Here is a 14,324-nt window from a genome sequence, read left to right on the forward strand (position 1 = left end):
TGAGTGATAGCTGTCATTGTGGAGGTACTGTTGGTGGCTGGTGCACCTGACATGAACAGACATATTTATGGAGCCATCTGAAAAGTGGAAATCAACACCTACGAAGGTGTCTCATTGAATTCAGAAGAATTTCATGAAGCAGGTTTGGGAATAGGTGTTGAGGTTATGGAGGAAAGAGCAATGTTTCGCTCTGTTGTGAGACCAGATCATCAAAATGTCATCAGTGAATTGTGAACCAGTCAAGGGATTATGTGTCGAATGGATATGAGAGATTCCTTCCATATGGCCCATAAATTAAGATGACAGGTTGGCGCCATGCATGTACTCATGGCAGACAGCAGATTTGTTTATAGATTTTGCCTTTAAAAGTGAAATAATTGTGGGTCAGTACGTAGTTTGCCACTAGGATTATGAAAGAGGTGGTAGGTCTGGTATCAGGACAAGGTTGGGAAAGTTAGTGGTCCAGTGCTGCAAAGCCATGGATATGGGGGATGTAGGTGTATTAGGACATCACATCAATAGGGCCAAACAACGAGTCTGGTGACAGTGGGACATGAACCGTGGAAAGGGGGTGATGGGAGTGAGCAGTGTCTTGAATGTAGAACGGGACTGTCTTAACCTCCCACACTATCCGTACTCACATGGCACCATCCTACGTCCAATTATTTATATGGCCCTCCTGAAGGAATCTTTCCCGTTACGGCATAAAGTCAGCACCAACGTGCCACTCGGGAACAGCAGAGAAGAGAAGACTGTACGAAGACGTCAGCCAATCGAATGCTGACCAACCTCGCTCCAGGACTAAAACACGACAGCAGCAGCCCTAGGTGAAGACGATATAAGTGCCACGCCTGACTGGTGGCAGCCCACTTCAATAGCAGCTTCAACTTTAGCCACTTCGTTAGCCAACACATCGTAGCCTTTATCATTGGCAATCTCTGCCTAGCACAGACCTGTGTTTGTCTATTCTGAAGACTGATTATTTTGTATGTCGCCCTATGCTTGCGACACATCTATAAAGTAGGAGGGTACCCAACTCAAAAATATATATATATATTTTTTGGAAAGAAAATATACTTATTTTTCAACATAATCTCCTTTCAGCTCTATACACTTTTCCTAGCAATGCTCAATAAGTTCAAAACCCTTTTTATAATGAGAACTGTCTAACTCCTCGTAATAGCTATTAACTCTGATATCACATCTTCATTTGTTGAAAATCTTCCACCACCGAGCCACTTTTTCAAGTTTGGGAACAGAAAATAATCTGGCAAATACAGTGCATGAAGTAGCAATTCAAACTTTAATTAATTAATTTTGGCCATTGCAATAACGGACTTGTAAGCTGGCACACTCTCCTGAAGAAACAACACTTTCTTTTTGACCAAATGCAGCCTTTTTGCTTGATTTGTTCGCCCAAATGATGCAATAAGTTCGCATAATACTTTCCGTAGATAGTTTTTCCTTTTTCAAGGTAGTCAATGAAAATTATCCAACGTGCTTCCCAAAACGCCGACGCCATGACCTTGCCTGCAAATGAAATGGTTTTCGTCTTCTTTGGAATTAGCTCTCCAATTTGTGTCCACTGTTTTGTTTGTTCTTTTGTCTCGGGAGTGAAGTGGTGGACCCGTGTTTCATTCATGGTTATGAAACGGCGCAAAAAATCAGCTTTGTTGCTGTGAAACTTCGCTAAACACTCAACTGAAACATCTTCACGACACACTTTATGCTTGAGTGTGAGTAAACGTGACACAAACGTTGCACACAGTTTTCTCAAGTCCAAATTTTCATATAATATGTGATGTACTGCACTTTTAGAAATGACTACTATGTCTGTTAGCTCACGCACTTTCACTCTACGATGATCCAGTACTGCTTTGTGGATTTTCTTCACTATTTATGGAGTCGTCACTTCATTTGGTCAACCACTGCAATGCTCATCTTGGCAGCTCATATGGCCTTGTTTAAACTCAGCTACCCAATATTTTACTGTTGTCAACGAAGGAGCAGACTCTCCCAAAGTAGAATCTAGCTCAGCTTTAATATTGGTTGTGCTGAGGCCTTTCAAAAAAACAATATTGTATCACACAACGATGACAAATTTTCTCCATTTTCACAAGTTCACTCACAACGTTCACTACTGATGGCCGCCAAACAAATACTAAATAATGTAGCATCTTCAAACTTGAAACGTATGCTTCATAGATCATATACTTTCTAATCCAGAGACATTTTTCCAACAATTACCACCATCTCTCACCACCCTCGTATTTGTACTTGCCATAGTATAATAAAACTCATTAATACAGTTGTCTGATTGTTTGCCTATCAAACCGAATATGCAGGATTCCTATACACAACAACATGGTGACGAGATGTCCGAATAAAATAGTGTCAATGATATAGGAGCAACAACATAGTGACAACCTGTTAAGGTTTTCCCAGAGCCATCAGCTGCCACAGGTTGTCTCTGTTTTGTTTTGTTGTGGGCTTTTGCGTTTTTGCTGGCACACTAATTCTACCTTGTCTTTTTTTTGCAGAGGTATGTTTACAAGTTTTAACAGTGTCTCTTATAGTGTTTTTTTCCTATTCAGTGTTTTCAAGTGGGTGTTGCAGAAATTTTCTTTGGTTGTGTCCTTATTGTTCTTGCTTACATTGTCCGTTTATTGCATTTGCCTCTTCCAAAATGAGCAACCCACCTCTCCCATCCCTGCTCACGCGCCTCAGCTGCAAGCGATAGATGCAATGCAGCTAAAACAGGTGTTTCAGTTTCAGGCACAGCAGATTGCAATCCTTCTAAACACTGTACAGCAGTTACTCACCAACCAAGCAATCAACGCAGTGCAACCAACCAACCAACATGCAACAACTGTAGCTCTAAGTGTCACACCGCCTTTTTGCCACTTTAACGAAAAAGAAGAATGGCTTGAGTGGTTGCAGCATTATGAAGCCCACATCATTGCTTACAAAGTGTCCGGTGCTGTGAAACTACATTACCTTTTGTCAATGGTAGGAAGTGCAGTCTTTCATCTCATTCAGAAATTGTTCCCTAATGCCACTCCGAGTGAACTTTCCTATGATTCGGTTGTAGGTTTCTAACTAACTATTATGACCAACAAGAGAATGTGGTGGCAGCTAGGTGCCAATCCTTTCACTGCAAGAAAAGGTCATAACAAACTTATCGTGAATGGGTAACAGGTTTGCAGGGATGACGAGGAAATGCACAGTCAAATGTGCTTGTGGTGCTTTATACTCTGACATTATGTTGCACGATGTGATCATGTACAATGTAACTGACGTAAAACTTAGAAAACGGATTTTGAAACAGTCAGATCCATCATTTCACCACGTAGTGCAAATTCTAGATCAGTATGATTCAGGTGTCGTAGCGGCCGATAAATTTGAACAGTCACCAATTTGTCGGGTTGAGTTGTCCCTTGCTCACGGCCGGCCCAGTAGACAGCAACCGCATGCGCGCCAAGCTGCGTAAACAGTTCTCTGAATAGGCGGCTACATCAGTGATTAGAACTGAGTCATGCCCTTGGTGCTATTCACGACACAAACAAGACTGTCTGTCCAGACAAGCACAGTGCTGCACTTGTGGCAAGAAAGGTCACATACAATCTGTATGTTTGCAACAGAGCAAACATAAGAATTCTGCCCACTCACAAAAATCTAGTCAATGGCCCATGTAATCAATGCAGTGGACTTAAAGCCTGCTGCAGGCATTAGCAAAACTGGCAAGCAAACAGGTTCTTCAGTGATACGCCAATCCAACAAACTTTTTGTTCTTTTGCATCTTAGTGGAAAACGTGTGAAGTTTCAGTTGGACATGGGTCCCCCTGTTACATCACTGAATTGTAACACACATGAACTGCTGGGCTCCCCATGCCTGCCTAAAACTAGCACTGTATCTAACGGCTTATAATGGACATGACATCCCCGTTCTCGGAAAATGTACTTTGCCTGTTATGTATCGCTCACATACGCGAAATCTGACTTTCACTGTGCTACTATCACATGATTGTGAGAACATGTTTGGCCTCGATTCGTTTGATTTGTTTGGCTTTCAAATACAGGACAATGTGTCGTCAGTGACTGCATTCAATCCCAAAGACAGTGTAGCTTGCTGAACAAATTCCCTGAACTCTTTTCTTAAGGTTTAGGTAAGGCTAACAATTTTGTTGCACGTATTACTATGAAAGACAACGCTCAGTCGAAATTTTGCTGAACCAGAACTGTTCCCATTGCATTACGGGACAATGTGGCTGCTGAACTTAAAGAATTGCAAGATAGTGGAGCTATTGCACCCATACTAGCTAGTCAAAGGGTAAGTCCCCTGGTTTTTCTCCCCAAACCTTCAGGTCGCATTCACCCCTGTGTTGACTTTTAAGTCTGCAGTCAACCCACACACTGAGTGATATTTGTCCATTGCCATGCCCAGAGGATCTCGTGGACGGATTAGGCGCTGTTCACTACTTTTCAAAAATTAATTTGCGCAACGCATATCTTCAACTACCACTCGATGCAGAATTTCAAAGCGCATGTGTTATGAATGCTCATTTGGGCTTGTTTAAATATTTGCATCTGCCTTGTGGCAGTGCTTCCGCACGTCTTTTTTGTATTTGGAACAACTGACCGCTCAAGTACCAAACTGTTCATACTATTTGGAAGATATTGTTGTAGCAGGTCATACACCTGAACACATTGCAAATTTGCATGTTTTGTTTCATGTACTATCTGATACAGGACTGAAGTGTAGACTGGACAAGTGTGATTTTTTTTTAAACCTGAGCTGCAGTATCTTGGTCATGTCATAAACAGTCAAGGTGTACACTCTCTTCAGTCGCATTTTTTAGCCATACGTGACCTGCCAGTTCCTCACAATGTCACACAATTGCAGTCAGTCTTAGGAAAAAATGAATATTATATTCAATTCATATCGAATGCTGCACAAATCTCAGCACCATTGCATCGCTTGCATCACAAGAATGTCTCCTTTAATTGGACAGATGAGTACCAAGAAGCTTTTCAAAAACTTAAAGATGAATTGCTCAGTGATCGATGCTTGGTTCACTTTGATCCTGACAAAGAAGTTGTGTTGCAAGTTGACGCTTATTCTTATGGAATCGGTGAAGTGCTTTTGCACAGATTTGGTGATAAAGACAGGCCTACTGCTTTCGCATCAAAAGTGTTGTCCAAAGCTCAGTGTAACTATTCACAAATAGCGGGAGAGGCACAAGCTACTGTGTATGGTCACCAAATTCCACCCCTATTTGTATGGCAGAAAATTCTGCTTGGTAATGGATCACAAGCCACTGCAATCCTTGTTTTATCCAATGAAGCCGGTTCCTGTACGAACTGCCCAAAAATTGCAAAGATTGTCTTTGTGTTGTCTCAATACCAGTACGAGATTGTGTAATGTCTGACAGCTCAATATGGCAATGCAGACACACTCTCACATCTTCCGATTGGCCATGATACAGACTTTGACACTTCTGCTGCAACTTCTTGTCACATCAATGCTCATGATCCTGAATTGCTTCAATCCTTTCCTCTGAACTATAGGAAAATTGCACAGGCCACAGAAGGTGATTGAGATTTGAACATTTTGCTAAAGTACATTCGCACATCTTGGCCTCGCTCATTGCATATCATAATGAAGTCTGTAGTGCGCTGATACTTTGTACGTCGGCATAGCCTCGCTATAAAGCAAGGTGTGATTCTTGTTCAAAATGACAGTGGACAGTCATGTGTGTTGATCCCCAAATCTTTGAAAAAAGAAGCGATGCAGTTACTTCACCAAGGACACTGGGGGATTGTTCATACGAAACAGAGAGCGCATTGACAATGTACTTGATAGGGTATGGACACCCAAATAGAACAGATGACATCACAGTGCCTCACATGTGCAGAAAATCAGTCCATGCCACCACAAAAATTCTCTGCTTGGCGTAAGTTGCAATCACCATGGCAATGTGTGCACTTAGACTTTGCAGGTCCTTTTTGGAACATTCATTTGTCGATTGTGGTAGACTCATAGCAAGATTCCTTTTGCTGTGCCAATGAACTCTACAATGTCACATAGCACAGTTCAGGCGTTGTACTAATGGTGGTTCCCCCCCCCCCCCCCCCCCAACGGTTTGCCTGAAGTCATAGTGTCAGACAACAGCCCCCAGTTCACGTCAAATGAATTTGAAACATTCTGTGAAAGCAATGGCATACAGCATCTAGCTAGTACACAATTCCATCCACAGTCAAACAGCAAAACAGAATGTTTTGTCAGAACCTTCAAACAGCAGATGGTCAAACTTCACACTGTACACACAAGGGATCAAGCACTGCACCTGTTTCTTGCCTCCTATCGTTTGCATCCACGAGATGGACCACCGCAAGCAGAACTGCTTCATGGCTGCCGCCCTCTGACACCGCTCCACCTTCCTCAGCATCCAGCACCGAAAGAAGGCTGCAAGTATTGTTTCACGCCACATGATATTGTGTTTTTCAGGGCTTTTAGTGGCAGCAGATGGTGGGTGCGAGGCGGGATCATTTGATGACTTGGTGCATGCATGTATCTCATTTCATGCCCAGACCGACTGCAATGCCAACATCACAATCAAATTAGTCACTGCCATGTGCACGGTGATCCTTCTGTATCTCTTGCCTCAGATTCACAGATCCTAAGGACAGCGCAGCCACAACAGCCACCAGAGGGTGTCATCACGACACCGTGGGATGACCCCATGGAGATGGAGACTGAGCCTCCTCTCATCCTACCAATGGAGCTGAACCTGCCCACGCCACAGCAACCATCGCCCTTCTACATCTTGGTAAGGGCCTTAGGAGGTGGACATGTACCATTCTGGGCATTTTCTGGGGGACGTTTCCACCAGAGCGAAGGGCAGATGGCGGGGTACGACCAGAAGTCCCCCGCAACCACATCTTCCGGTCTATCAGAGCGTCCACACTCCTGCCACCTCCCCCCCTCAACCCCACCCCTACGTTGTCGTGCTCCATATACAATGACAGTCCATCACTCTATGTAGCACAGAGTTGTTTTTGTCTATTCTGAAGAAGACTAATTATTTTGTATGTCACCCTTTGCTTGCGACACATCTATCAAAGTTGAGTATTTGTACTTGTCTTGTTATAATAAAACTCATTACTACGAGTTGTTTGATTGTTTGTTTAGTATGTAGGATCCCTAGACACAACATTTCCTATGCAGTCAAAACCTAAAAGCCCTTTTCTGAATCAGATTCAGTGATGACATTTTCACGAAATGGACTCATGGTTAAAAGCTAAATGTGGCTTGCTAGTCTCCTGATGTTTCACCAATGAAGGAATTCTGCCGAGAATTCTTCCGGGTTGTATTGCTGTGGCCCACGGAACTCTTCTATCCCGATGTTTCGTCCAAAGCTACGTTGGACATCTTTGGAGCTGCTCCTGGTTGTGCCGAGTCTTGCCGACTGACGAGTCGGACGACGAAGAACGGCCTAAATACTGTGGAAAGTGGTCGTGGTCTGGATTTCACATGATAGCAGAGATAAAAATGACAGGGATAGAAGAGTTCTATGGACCACAGCCATACAACCCAGAAGAATTCTCGGCAGCTGAAACAACCGGTCACGAAAGCCTTCATGGTATGAATGAACGAATGACCTACGCCTCTCTTTGTGCACTTCACAATTTCACTGCTGTACAGTAAAATGCTACCAGAAGGGGAGCAACAAAAATTCTTTCACATAAGCTGTACTGAATTGTACAGATGTCACATCAATTCCAATTTGATTTTCTTCTATTGAACAAAGTAGTTCACTTCCTATTCTGCAAAAACTAATATTAATTTCTGCCATTTCAGCTTTTTTGCAGCAAGGAGCCATTATTACGATCTTCAACAGTGAAACAATCTCTCTCTCCCTCTTTTCAAAATTAGAGCAGGTATTGCACTCACCTATGGGATGTTTGATGATGGTGTCCTGTATGAACAGCGCTAAAACTATGCCTTTTATCTCGCTGCTGCACAGACGGCGTCGGTCTAGGTGGTGGTGCAGCTGTACCAGATCCTAATGCTTGTGGTGGTGAAGGCAACGTTGGATCAGGTGGAGGTCGTGCCAGAGGTGGAGATGCTGGTGATGAGGGTTCTGTTCCAGATCCTGAACCCGACGACGTGTTTCCCGATGAAGTATTGGGAGTAGTGGCAGATGACGGCGAAGACTGTGTGGAGCTCGAATCGGATGCTACTGTAGCTCGACTGCGGGTGTGAACATGAGGCGGCGGCCCAGTTGCAGCGGCAGCAGGTGAACGGCAAGTGGGAACTGGCACAGCTCCAACACTGCGAGTGTGGTCTGTCGGAATGAGTGGCGCAGTATCCTCCGAAGTCGGTGTTGGTGGTGCTACCCGTGAAGGCCCAGGCTGTGAACTGAAGTGCAGTAAGTGGTGCAGTAATCGTTCAAAACAATCTGTCATGTGACTACACCAAACAAAGTTTGAAAAATCTGAAGATGCTTTCTCATGAAGCAACAGCTGAAAGAGATGTTAATATCAACACAACAGTGAATACAGAAAATTTTGTAAGAACAATGAAATTTTATATTCTCTACACACTTTGAAATTAAGATTTCCAGCAGTCTGAACAAGGCAATGCAACAGTCACTGTCTGTACATCCAGAATTAAAGTAGCAAAATTATATACAGGAAATCATATTTGATATTTTATGACAACATATAGCATAGTACACAAAAACCCAATGCTTTCTTTTTTTCTCTTTCCTTGTACACTGTCCATTACACTTTGTAAACTAATGAAATTGGAAAGTGTGGATGGAAACATGGGATGAACGTAAAGATTAACATCCCACCAATACTTCATTACAGAATAAAAACAAGCTCTGGTTGCAGACAGGAAAAGGAAGACCGATGTAGCCACCCTGGCACTTACGTGAGGTATTTTGTGGAAAACACAGAAACTGGCTAACTAATGCACTACCATCAGTGTAACTGGTCTGAACCTAAATATATATTTAGCAGAAGGCACCAGACAATAAGCTAAAACTGCACTGGGCACGATACTGTCATCAACTGTGCCTTCCATGTAAGATTCTAAGGACCTTGCAGACAAATTTTTATATATTATTTATCGTCTTCACATTCTTGCATCTTTCTTAGAATTACTGGTGCACATTTAAAAGGCACAATTGAACTGTCTTGTGAAATAAGCATGAGTGTAAAACAAGGAGGAGGAGATTAGTGTTTAACGTCCCGTCGACAACGAGGTCATTAGAGACGGAGCGCAAGCTCGGGTGAGGGAAGGAAGGACGGGGAAGGAAATCGGCCGTGCCCTTTCAAAGGAACCATCCCGGCATTTGCCTGAAGCGATTTAGGGAAATCACGGAAAACCTAAATCAGGATGGCCGGAGACGGGATTGAACCAGTGTAAAACAAGAGAAATGAGTCTCTGTGAAGACAAAGTCATTCTTCCTATGCATCAATCACAGTTGGAACAGGAAAGGGAATAAAAGGTAACTGTACCAGAAGTACCCTTCGCCAAACACCAAACTGTGACATGCAGAGTGAATTTTATCAATAGAGGGGTCCACAGGCCGTAGAAATTCATACACCACATGCCAGAAAGGTCTTCAGTCACAGTAACAAGTAAGAAGCAAATGCCACAACAAAGGGTGTTGTCACCACTAACCGATTATAAACTGTGGTAACCACGAAAGATACAGACAACATTGACTTGGTTAACAAAGAGTATTTTGTATTTCCAAATGACAGTTTTAATTGAGTTATTACATTTGATGACTATTAATACATACAATAAAGAGTATCAACTGTCTGAGTAAATGAATCTGAGTAGTTAACTGAAAAAGGAATGTCTCATTTTATGAAAACAGAAGTTGCTACTCACTGTATAGCAGAGATGCTGAGTTGCAGATAGGCACAACAAAACACACACACACACACACACACACACACACACACACACACACACACACACACACACGAGACCACTGTCTCTGCCCACTGATTTATGCATATTGGAGTCTTTGCCACTGAAGGTGTGCTTCATGAATGAGAGCTTCAATGGCCGTAATGAAAGAGTACTATAAAAGAAAAGCAATTTTTTCCTTTTGTTTCAGAAATGGTCATACGAGATTTCAGTCAATTTGGACCACCACATTAAAGCAGTAACATAGATTGAATCATTCCAGTTATTGACACATAGCTACAGAGTGTAAACTACTTAATAAAATACCTTAAAATGCAGGGTGTTTCAAAAACATTCAGCCAACAAGACTATATCTTCTCCATGAATGAAGATAGAAATTTGAGGCAAATTTCAACATAAAACTAGGACTGCAACCCTTTTATTTTCAAAAGGACCATCAACTTTATACCTTTTACCTACATGGACGTACAACCTTGGGGAAATTTTTAGATTAAGTTTAGGATCATAGTTTTCATTCATCTTTCAGAATTCTTCCACATGCTTTGCACCAAACACAAGCTGAATATCCTCACAATAATCACACTCATTCCTTAGTTTTGTCAGCAATTTTCAAGTTACTACATTCATTGATCTTGCTAAGTGGCATTGTTTTTTACCAAAAGTTGTTGGAAGGGAAGGCACATACAGGGTACTTTCACAAATTGGAAAAAAAGAAATCGCATACTGTGAGACCAGGCAACCTTGGAAGCCAATGGTGCAGTGAAGGTATGTATGTACTTTTAACAGTAGTGGGTGGAGTGCTGTACTCTCAACAAAAGTCATGTCACACAGTTATACCTGAACTGCATGTCTGGGAACAGAGAATGCAAAATGCATTTGTTGTTCCATTATCACCATCGCAATTCATCACACGCTGTTCAATGTATGAGTGAGTGAGCAAGCTACACCAAGGAGACTGCTACTGGTAGCCACATGAACTGGCAACTTGCAAATGGGAGCAAGATAAATTTTTAGGTCCAAAGTGCAAGTTAAAATTTACCACAAGTTCCTATCTTCATTTATGTAGAAGATACAGTCTTGTGAAATTGGATGAATCTTTTTAATTTTAATGCAAGTCAAACACCTTTCAGAAATGAATCTGTGTACAAGAATAGTAGTGTGGCATGAGAGAAATAAAGTTCCATCAAATAGCAACTTCAAATAATTATCACCACTCATTTTTCTGGGTGCACATATACAATCTGAACATTAAGAAAACCATCACAGCAATTAGTTTAAGTGCATTTAAGCCACAACCAGTTTTATTCCACACAAACATCTTCAGGTGACAAAATGGCAGAAAAATGTGGCGTCATGTTTCAGAATGGTTAGTCGCAAGATAAAATGTTAAAAGGTACATGTCGAAACAACACAAATACTGTGTGCTTGGTATAAGCACAGCCAGTAGTATGTGTTGGCATTCAGACGTTGGCCTCCACCTCTCTGATGGCTCCATAAAATCTCTATCCCTATCACGTGCACTAAGCACAAACAGAGCCTATATTCTGGTACATAACATCCCATCCACACTAAAAGTCTTTCCCATACAGTGTGGGCACCTGTGGACAGAGCACTTACAGGGGAAAAAAATCCCTTGTCCAATAAACTCAGGGTCATACTTCAGTTTCACCAGCATAGCCCCATAAATCTAGTCCGTAAACATCTCTCCAATGCCATAACCACAAATATCTTCAATCACTTCCTTGAACCATCTGCAAAGGGGTACCCTCTTCATTACCCAGTTATTTCCCACACTAGAACAACATAACCACACCCTTTGGAAGAGGCATTACTGTGTATTATCACATGCAGAATTAAGGGACATCCTACTCACAATCCTTCCCAGTTCCCCAGTAGTGATGTTCTGCCACCAACCCAAATCCTGAAACAAGAGTCCCTCCTCTTTCCATACCTACTTCCAACCCCTTTCCACATGGGCCATACCTCTGTCAAAGGCTCTAGTGCTACACCTGTCCTGTGCACCAACTCACCACAACCTCTTCTTGTCTTGCCACACAGGTAAATCTAATCCTATTAGACTAAGCAGGACCAGTGTGAAAGACATAGTATATACCAGTTCTGCTGCCAACAGATGCACAGATTCTTATGTGAACCAATCAACTGTCTGTCTAACTGAAGGGCGACTGCCACATGTGTTCGAGATCAGAATTAACCATCCAACAGTAGAACACACTGCTAAGCACATCATAAGAGAATTCAATGCCTGCTTCACAATCTGTGTCATATGGATACTTTCCTGCAATACCACCTTCTCTGCATTAGGTGGATTGGAGTTGTCCTTACAAAAAAACATGCTTTGATCCAGTAATCCTCATGGCTTTAATCTTCACCAACCCGTCTCACAGCCACCTCCAAATCCCATCCTCGTGCCCTCAGCTTCCTCGTCACAATCTCCATTTTCCTCTGCTCTATGTTCTCCTCCCCCCCCCCCCCCCTCTTTCAATTCAACTTCTCCATGTCATTATGTGCTGCACAAACTCTGCCTGTCTGCGCCAGAACAAGCATCAATGGCGACACGCTCCTACACCATCTACTTGCTGTCTCTCCCTCCCAGCTATCAGCTACCTTTCACTGCAACCCACCCTCTCTCATGCTACCTCTTTTCTCCCCTTGTCCTCTCCACCCACAACAGTGTTTACACAGCAGTGCTGGCACAATGTACTCCTGCAGAGTGTGTGTGTGTGTGTGTGTGTGCGCGTGTGTGTATTGTGCCAAAAGTTTAGCAACATTTAAAGACTTGCATATATTATGAGTTGTTATCTCCAGGAATTTTATTTCTCTATTTATGTATATAGAATTGCAGTAACAACTGAGACAAAAATGCTTGATTTTGGTTTTATTAAATTATTTCATACCAACACCATGATGAGTCTTAAAAAGGTGTCATATCTGTCATATTTCTTATTCCCTGACTATTATTATTATAGCTGCTGTTATTGTTACTATTTTTCAATGCAATGCAATACAGTGCAATTTGCATCACTGATAAGGAAAATGGATATGATATATAAACTAACTGAAAGTGTCAACCGTAGACATCCATATCCATTAATGCCAAGATATAACATTGCTGCACTGTAATATGACAGGAGGCTGTAAACTCCACATGGTGCTTTGCTATGAACAGAAAAAATTCTGGTTGAGAAATCAGAAATAAGGGAACAACATGTCTTGAGGACAATCCTATAATGTCTAATCAAGCAAATAATGAACTCAAAAGATCAGAGAACTACCAACTCTGCACACTCATAAAAAAGATGAGATGAGAGATGAGATTAGTACGAGGATTGTTTCCTATGGCCACACTGATTGTGAGAGTCCTATGAGGTTTGGCACTTTTATCCTCCCATTACCTTCTCAAAAAGAAAAATAAAGAAAATTTGGTTCATAGAAGCAGATTAGCTGGTTGGTTGGGGTTTAAGAGACTAAACAGCGAGGTCATCAGTCTCTTGTTCAATGGTAGTCCAGATGGTGTTAATTATATCATCCAGAAATTTGACATACTTAATGATAGTACACAGGAATGGTAAAATCAATGTGCTGAAAGCAATATTGACGCCAGCTTCAGCAAAGGGACTGTCTAAGAAATTCACCTGGAAGGCATCAGTGGACAGTCTTACTCCACAATGATGTACTTGGTCAAATAATCTAAAGCCAGAGATGCTGCCGACCCATAAAGCTGGCAACCACAGTCCAGATGAGGAAAGACAAAGGCCCAGTAAAGACAGAGTAGAGTAGCATGATTTGCTCCCCTAAAGATGTGGGTGAGGAAGCAAAGTGTGTTATGCTTTCTCATGCATTTACTCTTTGTTGACATATATGAGACAGTCAAATTATTATCAGAGTAGTCCCAAAAATGTGGTCTGCTCAACATCCAAGTAGTGGGAGTACCCAAGTAGAGTTATTGACCAGCATGAACTGTGGAATGATAGAAAAGCATAACTCCAGTTTTATCAGGAGACAACTGGAAGCCATGGGAAAAAGTTCAAGTGGAGGCTCTTCAGATGGCACAAATTGGGAGATATAACCAACCCACAGTACAGAGGATCTACTTGTCTGTTGCAGGTCACTAACCCCTTGATGACAATGGGGCAGACTGTGACTCTCATCAGTACCTTGAGAGATGCTGTTTTCTTGAACCTTCATCAGAAATGATTGGTAGGATAAAAACTGGTGAATAAAAATTGGTAGGTGGCCTCGAAAGCCCTGGCAGCCACAGAAGTAAGTAAAATATGATGGCACTAAGCAGTGTCATACAAATTATGTTGTAAAAAAATCCTCAATGAGAAGTTGGTATTCGGGAAAGACC

General features: G+C 42.1%; 1 protein-coding gene across 1 annotated transcript in view; it reads right to left on the reverse strand.

Annotated features, from left to right (window-relative positions):
• The window catches only part of LOC126198464 (E3 ubiquitin-protein ligase SH3RF1), a 254,667-nt gene that overhangs the window by 226,411 nt on the left and 13,932 nt on the right, over positions 1–14,324 (reverse strand). Inside the window, exon 6 of the mRNA XM_049934810.1 lies at positions 7,955–8,422. Coding sequence (XP_049790767.1) covers positions 7,955–8,422 — 468 coding nt within the window. The remainder of the gene's footprint in view (positions 1–7,954; positions 8,423–14,324) is intronic.

The sequence above is a fragment of the Schistocerca nitens genome, chromosome 8, assembly GCF_023898315.1.
Source record: "Schistocerca nitens isolate TAMUIC-IGC-003100 chromosome 8, iqSchNite1.1, whole genome shotgun sequence".
Lineage (NCBI taxonomy): Eukaryota > Metazoa > Arthropoda > Insecta > Orthoptera > Acrididae > Schistocerca > Schistocerca nitens.